Here is a 20,835-nt window from a genome sequence, read left to right as displayed (position 1 = left end):
TGAAAACACAGAGAGGGCATGAACATAATCAACTGTGGCCATTAGTTTGGGCCATCATTTCAAGATGCAAAATCATCAGTCACAGAATATCAAGCATGAGTATTACAGCATCATATGAAAGTTTCACTCAAGGCAAGAGTGGCAAATGCAGACCCATGGGCACCTGCACCTCCACCCCATTTAGGGATTCAGGTTCGACCTCCTGGGAGACTTTATGTTTTACAAGTGCCTTGATTGGAACCACTGTGCCAACCTCAATGACCTTTTATTTTAGGATGAGCTTTACTTGTACTATTAAATCATTCTACTTTCCAACAATAATGTTTTATTGTTTTTAATTATGAATAAGATGCATGCTCTTTGTAAGAAATTTGGAGAATACAAAAATCTGCAAAGAAGAACTTAAAAGTCACTTCAATTTTGTCATAAAGAGATTCTCTCATAAATAAATACTCATTTAATTCTAAGCTTGTTCTACTTACTTGGGAGACATGGGTGATCATGAGCCAATGATTCCACTTCACAGGTTTCTCAAAGTAGTAAGAAGAAAGAGCTTTCTCTGTTTGTGAAATTTCCTTCCAATTTTCTTTTCGTCACCTAAGCTGGAGTGCAGTGGCACAATCTTGGCTCACTGCAACCTCTTCTGCTTCCCAGGTTCAAGGGATTATCCAGCCTCAGCGTCCCAAGTAGCTGAAATTACAGGCACCCGCCACCCTGTCGGGCTAATTTTTATATTTTTAGTAGAGACGGGGTTTCAACATGTTGTCCAGGCTGGTCTCGAACTCCCGGCCTCAAGTGATCCACCTGCCTTGGCCTCCCAAAGCGCTGGGATTACAGGCATGAGCCACCGCACCCAGCCCCTTCCAATCTTTTTATTCATGCACAGATTATATTTTATGTGAAGCATCAACAAAATACTGGAATGGTTTGGTGTGGTAGTGAAGGCTTGGACTGGGGGATAGGATCCAAGTTCTGAGTGTGGCCCCATCCGTCCACTTAATGAGCAAGTGACTTAACCTCACAGAGCCTCAGTTTCCCATCTACAAAGTAGGGATGACTGTGCCTCTCTCACATTCTTGCGGTGAGGGTGACCAATAAAGAACATAGCCTAAAAGAAAAAGAAAAGGGGGGAAAGTGGCAGACGGAAGGCAAGACTAAATTGCAGCTCGCACTTGGACAGAGCACTGTGTGGACCTTTGAAAAAAATTTCAAAGGTTCAACACTCGCATCTTGACCCTTTGCTTCAGAACTAATGCAGGAATAAACCAGGAAAGCCTAGAGAACCCACAGACCCTCTGAAGGAAGGAGGTTGCTCCTGCAGAACCCAAGAGACAGTCCAAATATTGTGAGTGCCCAAGCTGTGAAAGTGGGAAAGGGGGATTGTCTGTCACTGAACACACACCCTCACTGGGGCACCTGAAGGTCTAGATCATGGGAGAAGGATCTGACCTTATCTGGAGCTGAGTCAATTTAGAGAGCCAAGCAAAATATAGGGGTAGAGGAAGCAGCAGGAAAAGCCTGTGGGTTTTCCACCCTCAGAAAGCTATTTCAGAGTTGTCTCATGGGTGTTCTTGGGGAGGGCTGCCGGAAATACTGGGAAAAGACCACAGGGAGAAGGAAACCCCCAGCTGAACTTTGTAACAATTCCAACTGAACAGGAAGTCTCCTGGCCAGAACTCAAGGGAGGGCCTGAATCTGGTGTGCAGACTCCACAGGCCGATAGGCGTGAAAGCCCTACTTGTTCTCATAAGTGGGAGGCTGGTAGCCTGGGGCAAGTTCTCAGCCCTTCCTGCCCACTGCCTATAAACAAACTTGGTGCTGTTTGGGGGGACATGGTGGGAGTGAGACTGGTCTTTTGGGTTGTTTGGGAGCTGGGTGAGGCCTGTAACTGCCGGCTTTCCCCCACTTCCCTGACAACTTGCATGACACAGCAGAGGCAGCCATAATTCTCCTGGGAACAGCTCCATTGACCTGGGAACCACACCCCCATTCCCCACAGCAGACACAGCAAGCCCTGCCCAAAGAGAGTCTGAGCTCAGACACACATAGCCCTGCCTCCTTCCCCCCATGGTCCTTCCCTACCCATTCTGGTAGCTGAAGACAAAGGGCATATACTCTTGAGAGTTCTAAGGCCCTACCCATAGCCTTGTTCTCCCTATACTACCACAACTGATGATCTCTCAAAAAGTGTCACCTTATGGCAGGAGGCCAACCAGCACAAAAATAGTGCATTAAACAACAAAAACTAAGGATCTTCACAGAATCCATTTCACCCCCCTGCCATCTCCACCAGAACAGGTGCTGGTATCCATGGCTGAGAGACCTGCAGATGGTTCACACCACAGGACTCTATGCAGACAATCCCCAGTACCAGCCCAGAGCCTGGTGGACCTGCTGGGTGACTAAATCCAGATAACAATCACCACAGCTTGGTTCTCAGGAAGCCACATCCCTGGGAAAGGGGTGAGAGTACTACATCAAGGGAGCACCCCATGGGACAAACGAATCTGAACAGCAGCCTTGAGCCCTAGATCTTCCCTCTGACATCCAAATGAGAATGAAGCTATCCAAATGAGGTTATCCAAATGAGAAGGAAGCAGAAAAACAATGCTGGTAATATGACAAAACAAGGTTCTTTAACACCCTCAAAAAATCACACTAGCTCGCCACCAAACAAAAAAGAAATCCCTTATTTACCTGAAAAAGAATTCAGAAGGTCAGTTATTAAGCTAATCAAGGAGCCACCAGAGAAAGGTGAAGTCCAATTTAAGGAAATTTAAAAAAATACATAAGAAATGAGGGGAGAAATCTTTAGTGAAGGAATAGCATAAATAAAAAAAAAATCAACCCTTTAGGAAATAAAGGAGAGCACTGAGAGAAATGCAAAATGTTCTGGAAAGTTTCAGGAATAGAATCAAAGAAACAAGAAAGAACTTCAGAGCTCAAAGACAAAGTTTTCAAAGGAACCCAATCCAACAAAGACAAAGAAAAAAGAATAAGAAAAAAAGAACAAAGCCTCTGAGAAGTTTGAGATTATGTTAAGTGACAAAACCTAAGAATAATTGGCATTCCTGAGGAAGAAGAGAAATCTAAAAGTTTGGAAAATATATTTGGGGGAATAATTGTGGAAAAGTTCCCTGGTCTTGCTAGAGACCTAGACATCCAAATACAAGATGCTCAAAGAACACCTGGGAAATTCATCACAAAAAGATCATCATCTGGGCACACTGTCTTCAGGTTATCTAAAGCCAAGATGAAGGAAAGAATCTTAAGAGCTGTGAGGCAAAATCGTCAGGTAACATATACAGGAAAACCTGTCAGATTAATAGCAGATTTCTCAGTAGAAACCCTACAAACTAGAAGGGACTGGGGCTCTGTCTTCAACCTCCTTAAACAAAACAATTATCAGCTAAGAATTTTGTATCCAGTGAAACTAAGCTTCATACATGAAGGAAAGATACAGTCTTTTTCAGACAAACAAATGCTGAGAGAATTCACCACTACCAAGCCAGCACTACAAGAACTGCTAAAAGGAGCTCTAAATCTTGAAACAAATCCTGGAAACACATAAAAACAGACCCTCTTTAAAACATAAATCCTACAGGACCTATAAAACAAAAATACAATTAAAAAAGCAAGGTATACAGGCAGCAAATAGCACAATGAATGGAATACTACCTCACATCTCAATACTAATGTTGAATGGAAATGGCTTAAATTCTCCACTTAAAAGATGCGGAATGGCAGAATGGATAAGAATTCACCAACCAAGTATCTGCTGCCTTCAAGAGACTCACCTAGCACACAAGGACTCACATAAATGTAAGGTAAAGGGGTGGAAATAGACATTCTATGCAAATAGACACTAAAAGCAAACAGAAGTGGCTATACTTATAACAGACAAAACAAACTTTAAAGCAACAGCAGTTAAAAAAGATAAAGGGACGTTATATAATGATAAAAGGCCTTGTCCAACACAAAAATATTACAGTCTTAAATATATATGCACCCAACACTGGAGCTCCCAAATTTATAAAACAATTACTACTAGATCTAAGAAATGAGGTAGACAGCAACACAATAATAGTGAGGGACTTCAATATTCCACTGACAGCACTACACAGGTCAACAAGACAGAAAGTCAATACAGAAACAATGAGTTTAAAATATATCCTGGAACAAATGGACTTAACAGATGTTTACAGAACATTCTACCCAATAACCACAGAATATACATTCTATGCATCAGCACATGGAACATTCTCCAAGATAAACCATATGATAGGCCACAAAACAAGTATCAATGAATTTAAGAAAATTGAAATTATATCAATTACTTTCTCAAACCACAGTGGAATAAAACTGGAAATCAACTCTAAAAGGAACCTTCAAAATCATGCAAATACATGAAAACAAAATGACCTGCTCCTGAAGGATCACTGGGTCAACAACGAAATCAAGATGGAAATTTAAACGTTATTTGAACTGAACTGTAATAGTAACACAACTTATCAAAACCTCTGGAATACAGCAAAGGCAGTGCTAAGAGGAAAGTTTATACCCCTAAATGCCTACATCAAAAACTCTGAAAGAGCACGAATAATCTAAGGTCACACCGCGAGGAATTAGGGAAACAAGGACAAACCAAACCAAAACCCAGTAGAAAAAAAAGGAAATAACCAAGATCAGAGCAGAACTGAATGAAATTGAAACAACAACAAAATAACAAAAGATAAGTGAAACAAAAAGCTGGTTCTTGGAAAAAAAATAGACCATTAGCAAGATTAACCAAGAAGAGAGAAAATCCAAATAAGCTCAATTAGAAATGAAATGAAAGATTTTAAAACTGACACCACAGAAATACAAAAGATCATTCAAGGCTACTATTAACACCTTTATGTGCATAAACTAGAAAAGCTAGAGGAGACGGATAATTTCCTGGAAAGATCCAATCCTCCTAGTTTAAATCAGGAAGGATTAGATACCCTGAACAGACCAATAACAAGCAGTGAGATTGAAATGGTAATTTAAAAAATTACCAACAAAAAAAAAGTCCAGGACCAGATGGATTCACAACTGAATTCTACCAGACATTTAAAGAAAAATTGGTACCAATCCTATTGATACTATTCAACAGGATAGAGAAAGAGGGAATCCTCACTAAATCATTCTATTAAGCCAGTATCACCCTAATACCAAAACCAGGAAAGGACATAACAACAACAACAACAACAACAACAAAAAACTACAGACCAATATCTCTGGTGAACATAGATGCAAAAAATCCTTAACAAAATGCTAGCTAACAGAATCCAACAACATATTAAAAAGATAATCCAATGATCAAGTGGGTTTCATACCAGGCATACAGGGATGGTTGTCAATAAATGTAATACACCACATAAACAGAGTTAAAAACAAAAATCACATGATCATCTCAATAGATGCAGAAAAAGCATTTGACAAAATCCAGCATCGCTTTATGATTAAAACCCTCAGCAAAATCAGCATATAAGGGACACACCTTGATGCAATAAAAACCATCTATGACAAACCCACAGCTAACATAATACTGAATGGGTAAAAGTTGAAAGCATTCCCTCTGAGAACTGGAACAAGACAAGAATGCCCACTCTCACCACTTCTATTCAACATAGTACTGGAAGTCCTCGCAGGAGCAATCAGACAAGAGAAAGAAATAAAGGGCATCCAAATCAGTAAACAGGAAGTCAAACTGTCACTGTTTGTTGATGATATGATCGTATACCTAGAAAACCCTAAAGACTCCTCCAAAAATCTCCTAGAACTGAAAAATTAATTCAGCAAAGTTTCAGGATACAAAATTAATGTACACAAATCAGTAAGTCTGCTATACACCAACAGTGACCAAGCTGGGGATCAAATCAAGAAATCAATCTCTTTTACAATAGCTGCAAAAAAATAAAATATTTAGGAATATACCTAACCAAGGAGGTTAAAGATCTCTAAAAGAAAACTACAAAACACTGCTGAAAAACTCATAGATGACACAAATAAATAGAAACACATCCCATGCTCACAGATGGGTAGAATCAATACTGTGAAAATGACCATACCACAAAAAGCAATCTGCAAATTCAGAGCCAATTCCCATCAAAATTCCACCATCATTCTTCACAGAACTGGGGAAAAAAATGCTAAAATTCATATGGAACCAAAAAAGAGCCTGCATAGCCAAAGCCAGACTAAAATGAGGCATCACATTACCTAACTTCAAACTGTACTATAAGGCCATAGTCACCAAAACAGCATGGTACTGGTATAAAAATAGGCACATAGACCAATGGAACAGAATAGAGAACCCAGAAATAAACCCAAGTACTTAGAGCCAAGTGATCATAGACAAAGCAAACAAAAACACAAAGTGGGGAAAAGACACCCCATTCAACAAATCGTGCTGAGATAATTGGCAAGCCACATGTAGGAGAATGAAACTGGATTCTCATCTCTCACCTTATACAAAAACCAACTCAAGATGGATCAAGGACTTAAATCTAAGACCTGAAACTATAAAAATTCTAGAAGATAACACTGGCAAAACCCTTCTAGACATTGGCTTAGGCAAGGATTTCATGACCAAGAACTCAAAAGCAAATGGAATAAAAACAAAGGTAAACAGGTGGGACTTAATTAAGCTCTTCAGAGCTTTTGCACAGCAAAAGGAACAGTCAGCAGAGTAAACAGACAACCCACATAGTGGGAGAAAATCTTCACAATCTATACATCTGACAAAGGACTAATATCCAGAGATATCCCAACAAATTAGCAAGAAAAAACAAACAATCCCATCAAAAAGTGGGCTAAAGATATGAATAGACAGTTCTCAAAAGAAGATATACAAATGGCCAACAAATATAAGAAAAAATGCTCAACATTACTAATGATCAGGGAAATGCAAATCAAAACCACAGTGTGATATCACCTTACTCCTGCCAGAATGGCCATAATCAAAAAATAATAGACGTTGGCGTGGATGTGGTGAAAAGGGAACATTTCTGCACTGCTGGTGGGAATGTAAACTAGTACAACCCCTATGGAAAACGGTGTGCAGATTCCTTAAAGAACTAAAAGTAGAACTACCATTTCATCCAGCAATCCCAGTACTGGGTATCTACCCAGAGGAAAAGAAGTCATTGTATGAAAAAGATACTTGCACACACATGTTTACAGCAGCACAATTTGCAATTGCAAGATTGTGGAATCAACCCAAATACCCATCAATCAACGAGTGGATAAAAAAACTGTGGTGTATATATATATATGATGGAATACTACTCAGCCATAAAAAGGAACGAATTAATTGCATTCACAGCAGCCTGGGTGGACCTTGAGACTATTATTCTAAGTGAAGTAACTCAGGAATGGAAAACCAAACATCGTATGTTCTCACTCATAAGTGGAGCTAAGCTATGAGGATGGGAAGACATAAGAATGATACAACGGACTTCGGGGACTCGAGAGAAAGGGTGGGAGGGGGGTAAGGGATGAAAGACTACATATTGGGTTCAGTGTATACTGCTTGGGTGATGAATGCATCAAAATCTTGCAAATTACCACTAAGGAACTTACTCATGTAACCAAATACCACCTGTTCCCCCAAAACCTATGGAAATAAAAAAGTTAGAAAAAAAAGAATACAGCCTGGATCATACAACCACAGACACAGGCATCAGCCGCAACCACACCACCACCTGCTGCCAGCATCAGAATATTCTCAAACCGAGCCTGGGCTTAAGTCACAATCCACCATTTGTTTGTGGGACAGGCAGTCAGGGCAGATACTTTGAAAAAAAAGAGCCCTTCCTGTTTGCTGTGCATTGTCTTCATACCGGTTCCCAGAATTGACCTGACAAATATTGACCAGGTTGCTGCGATCTTCAAACACCATTTTCCTGTGGGTAGAGGTGATGCAGTGCTGAAGACCTGGGCCCCTGCTCAGTGCCTTTGCTCTGTAAGTACTTTGCCTGTGCCCAAAATGAGGGCAGGGGCAGCAACTGCCTCACTCCCTTCTCTCTCTCTCTCTCTCTCTCTCTCTCTCTCTGTGTGTGTGTGTGTGTGTGTGTGTGTGTGTGTGTGTGTGTGTTCCTGGCTTTGGTGGTAAGGATGGGAGAAGTAAGTCCCTGAAGAAGAAATGCAACCATGTACACCCTCTGAGTCTTAAAGGAGAGACTTCAGGTTTTCAATCTCCTTTTATGGAAAACTTCAAGAATTCTGAGAGAAGAATCCCAAATATTCCTGCCAGTTAGACAAGAAAATGAAACAATACAACCCAAAGCACAATGACAATGATGCTGCAGCAAATTTACTAGAAGCTGTCCTGTGAAAAGGGTGCTTAGGAGCTCTGGTCTGGAATCTGAGTCTTGCTCCTGCTCTCACCAGGCGGCTTGTCCTAACCCTGCATCAGTCGTTCCCTGTGTACAGTAGGGCTAATAATCCCTGTGCTTTGAGGTTCTCATAAGGATTAAATTAAATAAGACAAAGCAAGTGTTTCTCAACAAGGGCACTACCGGTATTTGGGCAGGACCACTCTTCATTGAATGTGACTATTCTGGGTGTTTCAAGAGCTTTCGGGAGCCCAGCTGTTCCCCAGCTAAACTCCAGCAGCACCCCTCCACCAGGCATTGAGCTGATCCAAAATGTCACCTCTATCTCCTTTACACACACCCCTCCCCCTGCCTTTGTCAGGAGCCAGTGTTACAATGCATGTAATATCCTATCACTTCATAAACCCTTAATAAGTGAGAATATTATACTTCATGAATATAGTTCTTAATTTTCCTCTGGGATCTTTCTGGAAGAGGAATTAAGAAATGAATTGGGCATCATTACCCCAGGCTTGATAGAAAGGGAAAAAAACTGCCATTGAGTACTTTCGGCATGCCTGGAGCTTTGTACATTGACTGTCATATAATCCCGAAATGGCCCCACACCCAGGACGTGGGCAATATCATTCGCATTTTGCAAAGGGAGACACTGAGTTTCAGACAGCTGCTTTTGCACAGTATGAGGCAGTGAGTTACTGCACAGCCTTGATTCCAAGGCCCCCTCATTTACAATTGAATCCCCTTTGGGAAATAGGTCATTTGCAAGTCAGGGAGTCCTTGGGGTGCAGTGGAGTAGAAAATGGTGCTGAGTTCAATGGGATAAAAAGAATAAACCAGAAATAGTTTCGTTACAGGCACTTTATTTTACCCAGGGGTAGAACAATTTTTAAATTGATTTGCATCTTCCAAATTTTCGATCAAAAGAAAATCTGAAGTGTATGGAAGCTGTCATTAAGTGAACCCACATTGGGAGTTCACTGGGGCTGTCATTAAGTGAACCCACACTGTGCTGGAGAAAGGGAGGACGTAGCCTTGGGGGCATGCCCACAGTACTTTGACCAGCAAACGCATTTCAACATAGCAGATAATGAGACCACATTCGTCCCTCCTGACACCTGGCCTTTGTCGTTTGGCAGGCTACTTAGGGCACCAGGGGCTACAAACCCATTTGCAAAAATATAATCTCTCTTTCACTGTCGCAGCATTTGCAATTGATCCAGAAGTCATTGGTTTAGGCAAAAAATTATTAAAGGTGCCAGTTAAGACACAAATGTTATCAGGACAAACTAATGAGGAGTGATAGAGGTGGTCAGCAGTGCACAGCTGCTGTGCAGTGAATGGAACGGTGGAAGAGTTGGATTTGACGGGAGAAGAGAAGGCTGCCTTCCTTACTGAGAAAATCAAGGTTTGGGAGGGTCCCAGTAGCAATGTGGTCATGAGTCTTCTGCAAGAACCTGAAGATGGGTGTAGGGCGGGGGGATGGGACTGAAAGGGAAAGGAGAGCATGGAACATTGGGCAGGGTGAGTAGAGACAACCCTGTTTGCACTGCAGTTCCCCCTCCAGCTCAGGCTGCATTCCCAGCCCTAAAACAAGGGGTCTTCCTGCTCCTGTACCACTTTGATCCCCTGGAAGTGGAATAAAGGCTCTTCTGGCACATTTTGTAACTTAAAATAAAGCACAAGAGATATCACATTAGTTTGCAAGGGCTATCTTAATAAATACTACATACCAGGCAGCTTAAACAACAGAAATTTTTGACTCTCAGTTCTGGAGGTTAGAAGTCCAAGATCAAGGGGTTGACAGGGTTGGTGCCTTCTGAGGCTGTGAAGGAGAATCTGCTCCAGGCTCCTTTCCTAGCTTTGCCTCTCTCCTAGTTTGCTGGCCGTCTTTCGCTTTCCTCGGCTTGTAGAAGCATCACCCTGATCTCTGCCTTCATCTGCACATGGCATTCTCCCTGTGTGTTGTCTGTGTCCAAATTTCTCCTTCTTGTAAGGACATCAGTCATATTGGATTAGGATCCTGCTCTAATGACCTCTTCTTAACTGATTACATCTCCAATGACCCTATTTCCAAACAAGATCATATCTGGAGATACTAGGTGTCTAGACTTCAGCATATGAATTTCGGGCAGGTACAATTCAGCCCGTAACAGACATCATCCCCACAGCCCTGAAGCAATAAAAAAAAATATAGAGGTTTCAGCCTCTGCATGTGACAAGAGGTATCCCAGATATCAGAGGCTGGACAGAGACATGGAGACAGAGTTGCTGTCTCTCGTCGCTCCTCTAGGCTCCATCAGTCCTGCTACTTTGCTCCCCACTCCTGGGCTGTCTTCATCCACACATCCAGATGGCCGATCCTCACATCGCCACTCCAGCTAATGAACAACTGGAAAGGGGGAGGGCACTCTTCTTTCTCTTGGGGCCTGACCGAGGCTTTGCACATCATCCTTTTCTTTCCAATGGGCAGGATCATAGTCAATAGCCATGCTGGATGTGAGGGAGGCCTAATATCACTGGCAGTGTGGCCAGGACATTTGCTCCAAGCATGTTCTTCTCAATTTGTCATCACATATATAGCTATTGAGTGTCACCTAAGCTAGTGTCAATTAAACCCTTAACTCTAGGAAATCTGAAATTTTGTTTACTTCTTTCCCCACTAAATACTGAGGACCTAGCTACCTCTTGGACCAGGCAGATACTTGAAAGTTAATGAATGATTGAAAGAATGACTGGAGAGAAGAAAGAAAAGGGAAAGAAGGAAGAAGGAAGGAAGGAAGAAGGAAGGAAGGAAGGAAAGAAAGAAAGAAAAAGAAAGAAAGAAAGAGAAAAGAGGGAGGGAGGCTAGACGATGGAAGTTGTTTTGCTGTTGTGGTGGTGGTTGTTTTTAAAACAGGTTCTCACTCTGTCGTCCAGGCTGGAGTGCCGTGGTACAATCACAGCTCACTGCAGCCTAGACCCCCCAGGCCCAAGCGATTCTCCCACCTCAGCAACTACAGGAACATGCCACCACACCCAGCTAATTTTTAAAAACATTTTGTAGAGGGGGTCTCCCTATGTTGCCCAGCCTGGTCTCAAACTCCTGGGCTCAAGCGATCCTCCCACCTCAGCCTCCCAAACTGCTGAGATTATAGGTGTGAGCCAACATGCCTGGCCAGGAGTTGCCATTGTTGTTGTTGTTATTGCTATTGTTTTATAGTCCAGAGACTTTTACTCAACAAAATGTTAGAAACCTACTATATGTAAAGCAGATAAAGGGCTGCTACCTTCACTGAAGCCTCGGAGGAAAGTGTCCAGAATCCTAATCATCCACAGCCTTGTCTTCTTCAGTGCCCCTCATGGCAGCCCTGTGGGGCACATTGTGAAGGTGGGATTTGTGGTATGAGCAATAGAGAATCATGACGTTATTTATGGAGAAAAGTGACATGTTCACCCTCTTGTTTTCAGAGAATGGGTCCAGCTTGGCTTTGGCTACTGGGAACAGGGATCCTGGCCTCTGTCCACTGTCAGCCCCTTCTTGCCCATGGAGATAAAAGTCTGCAGGGGCCTCAACCCCCCAGGCATCAGCTCTCAGAGCCAGCCCCCGCCTACCACAGAATCACACCCACCATTACCAATTTTGCTTTGCGGTTGTATAAAGAGCTGGCAGCAGACACCCCCGGAAACATCTTCTTCTCGCCAGTGAGCATCTCCACCACCCTGGCCCTGCTCTCTCTTGGGGCCCAAGCTAACACCTCAGCTCTGATCCTGGAGGGCCTGGGATTCAACCTCACAGAAACCCCTGAAGCCGACATCCACCAGGGCTTCCGGAGCCTCCTCCACACCCTTGCCCTGCCCAGCCCCAAACTCGAACTAAAAGTAGGAAACTCCCTGTTCCTAGACAAGCGACTAAAGCCTCGGCAGCACTATTTGGACAGCATCAAGGAGCTTTATGGAGCTTTTGCTTTTTCTGCCAACTTCACAGATTCTGTTACAACTGGGAGGCAGATTAATGACTATTTGAGAAGGCAAACATACGGGCAAGTCGTGGACTGCCTCCCGGAGTTCAGCCAGGACACGTTCATGGTTCTTGCCAATTACATCTTCTTCAAAGGTGAGGCTTGCTCAGACAGAATTATTGCCACCGCCTCTGCAAGTAAATGCTCTTACAGCAGAGAGCCAGCTAATAGGTTCTTTGCTAACCACTTGGGGAAATCTATGAATAAGATAGAGCTTTCCCACCCGTGCGTAGCCACAGTCCATGTGGGTTGGAAATAAGTGCAGATGCAAAATAACTCAGTGGGATGGTGATGCTGTCCTTGCGTAGGCATTGGGTGCCACAGAGTTCCCAAAAGAGACACCCATCCAGACTTGAGAAGCTTCCTGGTAAAACAGCCACCCAAGCTAAGACATGAGAGCGAGTAGTATCCACTCAGGTGAAGAAGCTTGGGAGAGGTGGGGCAAAGAGGGTTCAGGTTGAAAGAAACCAGCATATCTAAAGGTCCAGGGAAAAGAGATATCATTGCATTTTCAAAGAACTGAAACAAATTTAGTTGGGATAGAACATCAAACACAATAGCAGAATAATAGGAAGAAACCAAGAGCTGCAATGCAGAGGGAAACAGGGCCAGGTTGAGGGCTCCCAGCTTTATTCAGGGAACCTTAGAATTGCCAAAGACTTTTAAATGTGAAGTGACAGGATTACATATGTTTTAGGAAGCTCAAACTGGCTACAATTTGGAAGGTGGTTTGGAAGGGAGAAAGGGTGAGAGAGGAGAGACAAGTTGGGAGGTTTTCATAGTGGTCCAAAGTAAGTAGCACGGTGGCCTTGAATAAAGTTGTGGTTTTGGAGGTAGAATCAGCAATACTTGGTCATTGATTGGGCGTGGGTATGTAGGACAGGATGACCCAGTTCTCCTGTTATCAAGACCAGAGTGCTTGCAAGAGGTGTTTGTGGGGACAGATTTATAAGAAGTAAGAGAGAAGATACTACACGTGTGAATGTAACCATGACCCCAAAATTCTGCATTTCTAACTACATCTTAATGGGCTTTTGCCTAATGCATGACATTTTATTAATTGAATTCTTTTTCCTTTTTCAGTTTGAAGATTAGGGAGTTGGGGTAGGTGAGTGAAGGAAGGCGCTCTTGAGCGTCTCTGTAGAAGGTTGTTGTCTAGAGGCAGTTTGGTTGAGAAGGATTAATTCAGTGTTTGCAAGCAATCTGAGCTGCTCAGTCAGTCATCCCAGCTCTGCAAATTAGTATGTTTAAATAAACTCACAAAGACTCAGTTTGACCATCCCTGATATGGGAATAATACTTATTTCGTATTAATTTTTATGACAATTTAAAGAGATAATGTCTAACACATGGAAGATGCTTAGTAGATGGAAAAATACCTTTTGGCTTGTTAGAAGCTGAGTTCCTCTGAAATGGAACAAAATCATAGGCTGTTAGTGCTCAAACACTGGTGACTTGTCCTAGAGACTGAGCCAGGCCTAAATTCTGGTCTCCTGGCTCTGTAACCATTCCACTTTTTTTGCCATATACTTGCATAGCCAAGAGGAACTGTGGTTTTGTGTGTGTCTACCCAGAGTTGCTCTCTTGAAAAGAGTTCTCATGGCCTTATGGGTTTTGTGTCCTAAGCCAAGTGGAAGCACCCTTTCAGTCGCTACCAGACCCAGAAGCAGGAAAGTTTCTTTGTGGATGAGAGGACTTCTCTCCAGGTCCCCATGATGCACCAAAAGGAAATGCACAGATTCCTCTATGACCAGGATTTGGCTTGCACCGTCCTCCAGATAGAATACAGAGGAAATGCCCTGGCGCTGCTGGTCCTCCCTGACCCGGGGAAAATGAAGCAGGTGGAGGCTGCTCTGCAGCCAGAGACCCTGAGAAAATGGGGCCAATTGCTCCTGCCCAGGTAAGTGTCACAGCGGAAGGATGCTGGCTGACCTTGCTCAAGAACCCCAGCAGGTCTTGATCAACTCCAGCTGCAAAAGCCCAACATCCATCTCGATTAGGCTCACCATCTTGTCCTTTACTAACTGTGTGATCTTGGCAATTTTCTCACCTTTTTTGGGCCTCTACTGTAAAACTAAGAACATGATACCTGCCTCATTGGGTTGCTCAGTAGATTCATTGAGTTTCTACCCATAGAGAACGTAGAACTTAGACTGGTACGTGGAGCATAAGAAGTGCTCACCAGGCATTGACTGTTATTATACTTTCCTGGTGTCTGTCTGATCCCCATCTCCTTTCCTCTTGCTTTCCTCTCTCCCCACCACACCCTCCAATAACAATTCACTAACAGAAGGTGGTTAAGTACAGCAAAAGAAATCAGATCAGAGACAGTGAAAAATAATCATGGCTGGGTGCAGCAGCTCAGACCTACAATCCCAGTGCTTTGGGTGGCCAAGGTGAGAGGATTACTTGAGGCCAGGAGTTTGAGACTAGCTTGGGCAACATAGCAAGATCCTGCCTCTATGCAAAATGAAAAAAACATATATAGCTGGACATGTTGATGCATGCCTATAGTCCCAACTACCCGGGAGGATGAGGAAAGAGGATCACCTGAGCCCAGGAATTTGAGGTTACAGTGAGCTATGATTGTGCCACTGCACTCCAGTCTGGGCAACAAAGCTAGATCCTATCTCTAATAAAAAATTATTATTATCATTATATTGTTAAAGGGTGCTTCTATTTTAATTAAAACATGTTTAAAAATTAAATATTAAGAACATTGTAAACATTAAAGTTCCTGTTTTATGTGATCTCTAAACTATTTCCCATCTCACTTGCTTTATGGTTTGTAGTTTTATCACAGCAACTTCAGCTTTTTCTAGTTTCCCTAGACCCCCTTCACCAGCTAACACCTTCTTGGGGGTGCATCTTCTTTTATGGGGTACTCTGAGATGAAATCTGGTACTTAGTTCTACTTACTGCTTGCTGCATAACAAGCCACCCCAAAACCGAATGACTTAAGACAATCACTTTCTTGGTTCTATGGGTTAACTGGGCTCAGCTGGGCAGTTTTCATGTGTTGGGGTAGGTGGCAGCTGGAGCTGAAGCCACTGAACTCTCTTCACTTATGTGTCTGGTGCTTGTGCTGGGCTGGCTGGAAGAGATTAAGGCTGGCAGGCATCTCTCTCTGCATGTAGTGTCTCCATGAGGCTAGCTCAGGTTCAGCAGATCAGCACAGTTAATACTGGTCTATGGCAGCTAGGGTCTCCAAGACAGAATATTTCAAAGGCAGGAAATGAAAGCTACCACTCTGGTAAGGCCTAGGCCCGGAAATCAGCACAGTGGCACTTCTGCCACATTGTATTGGTGGCAGAGCCAATGGGTGGTTGCAGAGCCAATGGCTGGGTGGTGCAGAGCCCACCCAGATTCAAGGGGAGGGTGCATAGATGCCACCTTTTGACGGTCATCTTGAATCCACCACAACCTGGGAGGCACCAGCCACCCCACATATCCAAAGGTGGCTTCTCTCAGCACCCCATTCACACTGAGGTACCAGGGATAGAGAAGGCATTTTGTGTTTGGGCAGAGATTAAAGTACCAAATAAGAGGCACGGGCCAAGGGGAGAGGCCAGGATTTAAGAGATTATTCCTGTTGTCCATGAAGCTCCACGGCTCTAGTCAGTTGCTAATTTCAGCTCCATAGTCCCTGGCTCCTTTGGGGTGAGCCTTCTCCTTGCCCCCATCACAGAAGGGAGTGCCATAGACTCTTCTAGACCAGTAGATTTTCCCTCAGGGAGGGTTTGGTTTGACTTCTTCCCACTTTGACATTCTAAAAGCGAAACTGACCGAAGTTACTCCTCTAAATCTCAGATATTCCTTGTGCCAGAGAGTTACAATATCTTAGTATCCATTTTTAGGGGCTTTTAGATATAAGAACTTCAGACTCTGCCATGTTTCACTCCATTCAGATGTGAGGCAGGTTAGCTTGCCAAGGGGAACTGCACTTCCTGGCACACCATTCGTGTATGTATTCATTCACAGTTGTTAAACATCCACTGTGTTTTGGGCTCTCTGTCAGACCCCTGCCCCACTAGACTCTATTCCACCCCCCAGCCAACTGGCGCGGGTCTTGCTTCCCACCCAAGTGCTGCCTATGGGAAACTTGTCAAATAGCCCTAGATGTCCTCCTACTTCAATTAGGCATCAAGACCCTCATATTGCCCAGGAGTCAAACCAGCCACGATTCTCTAACCTGAATTCGATTTTCTGAGGCAGAAGTGTTCAAGTTGGTTATGAACTAGTCATGCTTTCAGGTGCCTGGGTAGCTGTCAAACCATAATTATAAAGAAGAATAACCCCAGAGAGAAAGGGCAGATTTGCTGTGGATCCAAAGAAATTTCTGAACTTAACCCAGGGAAATGTGGCAATCAGCTGGTAAAGATGCTCCAAACGCAGAAGCAGGAGTTCATTTGTGCCCTATGCCCAACACACATGATCTCCCATCAGATCCTCACAACAGCCCCAAGGAGGGGGCATCACCATGCCATTTAACACTAGAGGAACCTGAAGTGGAGATGGGTGAGAGACAATGGCTGCTTGTATTAGGGGATGCCAGGAGGTGGATTTAGGACCTAGTTCAGAAGCTGAGCCAACAGAACTTGCTGATGCATCAGATACGGAAGTGGGAAGATGTTGACAGTATTTACTTTATGTGGTCATGATGTGGATTCCATCAGTTCAGCCTTGAAAAAACATAGCCAATATCTGACACCTAGAAAGCCCTCTATAAATGTGATGGAGATGACAAAGACAGGTAGCTGTGCCTGGAGTCCTCTCAGATCCAGCCACAAGATATTCCAGGAGGTCCAAAGAGAAGGGAGCTGTGGGTATGGGTAGTGGCATGGTCCGCCATAGTGAACAGTGTCATGGGAAGACTGGTTGCTTCTCACGCTGGGAAATGCCTCTCTCCCATGGCTCAGGCTGCCAACAGACAGAGCAAGAGTGGCACATATTAACAAGAGAGCACCATTTCTCTGTCTGTTTCTCTCTCCAGTCTGTTGGATTTGCACTTGCCAAGGTTTTCAATTTCTGGAACATATAACCTGGAAGACATACTTCCCCAAATTGGTCTCACCAACATACTCAACTTAGAAGCTGACTTCTCAGGAGTCACTGGGCAGCTCAACAAAACCATCTCCAAGGTAAAGTGGTGAACATGGATGTTTGTGGGCAGGTGGGGGTAGGTAGGAGGTTTCTCCTTTGGCATGTGGGACATTTAAAAGTCAAGTTCCCTGTTCCTTGTCCTATGCAGACTATTTAATACCACAGTCTTTAAGGCATCTCTTCATGGGCTTTTCCTTCCCTACCTCCCCTTCCTTAGGTCCCTTCTATTCTTCATGGCAGGAATACAGTGTCTTCCCCTTGAAGTTCCCCGAACTGATGCTGTCTTCATCCCCTCTTGTCCTCTAGGTGTCACACAAGGCAATGGTGGACATGAGTGAGAAGGGGACCGAGGCCGGGGCTGCTTCAGGCCTCCTCTCCCAGCCCCCATCTCTGAACACCATGTCAGACCCACATGCCCACTTCAACAGGCCTTTCCTCTTGCTCCTTTGGGAGATCACCACCCAGAGCTTACTCTTCCTGGGAAAAGTTGTCAACCCAGTTTCAGGGTAACCATGGTGGGAGGCCAGGAGTTATCTTATCTCGTCCTGGACCAAACAGATAGGCCAGAACCAGCCTGCATCCTGGGGCTGCTATGTGGTTCAGTTAATCAGTGTGCCAAGATTCTAATAAAGTTGACCTTGGGTTCTGTGAACACTAAGGAGCAATCCTTACAAGGGAGGAACAGCTTCTAGCCACTCATTCACAATTGTCCCAAATCTGGTGTTAGTTGTGCTTAGAAAGTTGAAGATGAGAACGACCCTCATGTTACAGCCTCCCAGGAGATGTCCACTGCTGCTGCCACCATTGTAGATATTTGTTGAGCGTCCTTTGGGTAAGGGTCATAGTGAAAAACACAGGGGGCATCAGCAGGAGTAAGCCAGTCTTTCCCTTCACAATGGCCGATATGGGCTGTACAGACTAGAGAGGTTGTCCTAAAATGTCATTGCCCAGACATCAGGGGCTAGATCCCCTCAAGAGGAGGTTGGACCTGTGTCAGGGCTCCAAATTACAGCCCACGTAGAAAAGCAGGTGTGCAGATGGGCCGGCGTAATCACGGGTCAACCTGGAGGGAGGTCAAGTTCAAGCAGCAAGAACAGCGTGTCAAAGCCCAGGGCAACACGAAGACCAAAGAAAGTAGGAAGGCAAACATGGCTGGGAGGGATGATGGACATAGGGCAGGGTCAGCGGGGTGAATTGGGGGCCATATTCAATTGCGATGCAGCCTCCATTAGAGATAGAAAGGCTACTCTTCCATGTGTGCCCCTCCAAGAGGCATTTATTTGAAAGTAGTGGGGAAGCAGAAAGAGATGCCAAGCTGCATGTGTGTACCACTTGGATGACAATACCCATCACTACAATGAACTCCGTGCCCAGACACGCAGCGGGGTAGGATATAGGTGGTGCATGTCTAGGAAGGAGCCATCCCAGAAAGTGCTACAGTGGTGGAAACCCCTGACCCTACTCCAAGGAGGTGAGGCTCAGATCCTGAAGACCAGGTAAGCTTTAAATAAAGAGAAAAGGGTAGGATAGTCTGGGAGAGGGCAGGGGAGAGATGCGATCGGCAAAAGCAATGGGTAAAGAGAGGAAAAGGTATGCCCCAATAAAATGAGAGAAAACCAGCTTTGCAGCCATGGAAAGTTCAGGTAGGGTCATGGTGGAAGGTAGTGCTAGAGAGGTGTTCAGAGATAAAAGGCTGGAGGCTTTGGGTCCCCGTGGAGTGAGTGTGAGCATGGCCTTGTAGACAGTGGAGAGTAGCTGTAGGCCTGTGGGCAGATGTGGATGTGGACAAAGTAGTGATGGGGAAGTCATCTGTCAATTGGGCAGAGATAAGAAGGAGTAGGGTGCGGCCAGGCTAAGGCCCACCCAGGATGGCACCATGAGGTCCATTTGACCACTGACCATGCTCCATGCAGGGCTATCGGAGCACATGCATCCACTGCCTCAACAGACTTATTAAACACCTCCTATGCCAAGCATTGGGAATGCAGCAGTGAACAAAACAGATAATAGGTCCTGCCTACATGGGGCTTACATTCAAGCAGACGAAACCTGGCAGTAAACAAAACAATTAAGTAAAATATGTACTGTTTGACAACAGCAAGGACAAGGTCTTTGTGGTCAAGAATATGCCCGGGAAAGTCCCTACAGTGTACATGAAGGGGCAGCTGGCCCCTGATGGTGACAAAGTGGATTGCTCAGTGGCAAAGCTGGATTTAAGCCCAAGGCTGCAATGTATCCACATTCATCCTTCTTGATAAAAGAAAACTGCAACAGAAAGATCCCTCCCTGTCATGTCTTCTAAGAAAGTGGCACTTGATTGAGACCAAAGTAGTCAGTGGTCTAAAGATATTCATTAACTGTCATGGAGGTATGGACCAACCCTTCAAGGCTTCTGTCTTCTGCACCCAGTGCTGCGTAGGGAATACACTGTTGAGACCAGTCTTGTGTTCACTCCATGTTAGACACCATTATAAGCAGTTGACAGATGTCAATAAACTTTCTATTTCCAACAGTCATGAGAGGAAGGCACTGCTACATCTTTATCTTACAGGTGGGGAAACTGAAGCACAATGTGCTAGCATGTGCAGAGCCTGGATTTGAACCCAGGCTGTTCATCTCCATAGCCCACATGTTTCATCTCTATGCCACACTTCCTTTTGTGAGCACAACTCAAAAGCCCTTCAGCCACGCCTCATTGGCTGCCATACCACAAGGATCCAACTCCCAGGGTCATAGGAAGTGGGAGAGGGAAGAAGCCACATGAGCAGTAGCATCTGGGGAAGACTTTCTAGGGAAAGATCCAGAAGCATGGATGGACAGTTGGTGGTTTAAGAAGCACTGATTGAGGACAGGGATGTGCCCTTTGTTGGTTATTTCTGTATTCTAGTACAGAGACTGGCATAGGATAAGTAAAAAAACCTTTTCTACCTTAATGCTATGAGGGGAAGTTGTGTCACATGGCAGAATTCCATGACAAAGACTCAGAGGCAGGAAAGAAAGCACCCTGGTGAAGGACATGATATAAAGGTGCACTAAGTTTTGGGAGAGAACTTAGTGGGAGAGGCCCCGCTATACTCCAAGCTCTGTAGACAGCACTCTCTCTCTCTTTGGCCTCTTCCCTTCCTTTCTCCTTGGGAAGCCAGTTGAGGCAGGCTCCCTGGACTCTAGTGACATCTTACACCCTTCAGCTGGCTGGACAACCTTGGACACATTGCTCAACCCCTCTGTGCCTCAAGTTCTTCTGCAAAATGGAACATGCAAACCTTGCTTTAAAGAATTGTGGAAATCAAAAGAATACATAAATGTGAAACATTAAACACTTGAAATCCACTAGGTGCTCAATGAAGCTTCCTTCTGGCCCCATCTTTTGG

At 44.3% G+C, this 20,835-nt stretch overlaps 1 protein-coding gene across 1 annotated transcript; it reads left to right on the top strand.

Moving 5' to 3' along the window:
* Positions 1-7,905: 7,905 nt before the first annotated feature.
* SERPINA11 (serpin family A member 11) lies at positions 7,906-18,116 on the top strand. Its single transcript, XM_004055635.5, has 5 exons — positions 7,906-7,990; positions 11,811-12,456; positions 13,988-14,261; positions 17,355-17,502; positions 17,771-18,116. Exons 2-5 carry the CDS (start codon positions 11,814-11,816, stop codon positions 17,972-17,974), a joined length of 1,269 nt encoding a protein of 422 aa, XP_004055683.3. The 5' UTR covers positions 7,906-7,990; positions 11,811-11,813; the 3' UTR covers positions 17,975-18,116.
* The last annotated feature ends 2,719 nt before the right edge of the window (positions 18,117-20,835 follow it).

Source organism: Gorilla gorilla, chromosome 15 (genome assembly GCF_029281585.2).
Source record: "Gorilla gorilla gorilla isolate KB3781 chromosome 15, NHGRI_mGorGor1-v2.1_pri, whole genome shotgun sequence".
Lineage (NCBI taxonomy): Eukaryota > Metazoa > Chordata > Mammalia > Primates > Hominidae > Gorilla > Gorilla gorilla.
The sequence above is the reverse complement of the archived record's forward strand: the minus strand, read 5'-3'. Positions and strand labels throughout refer to the sequence as shown.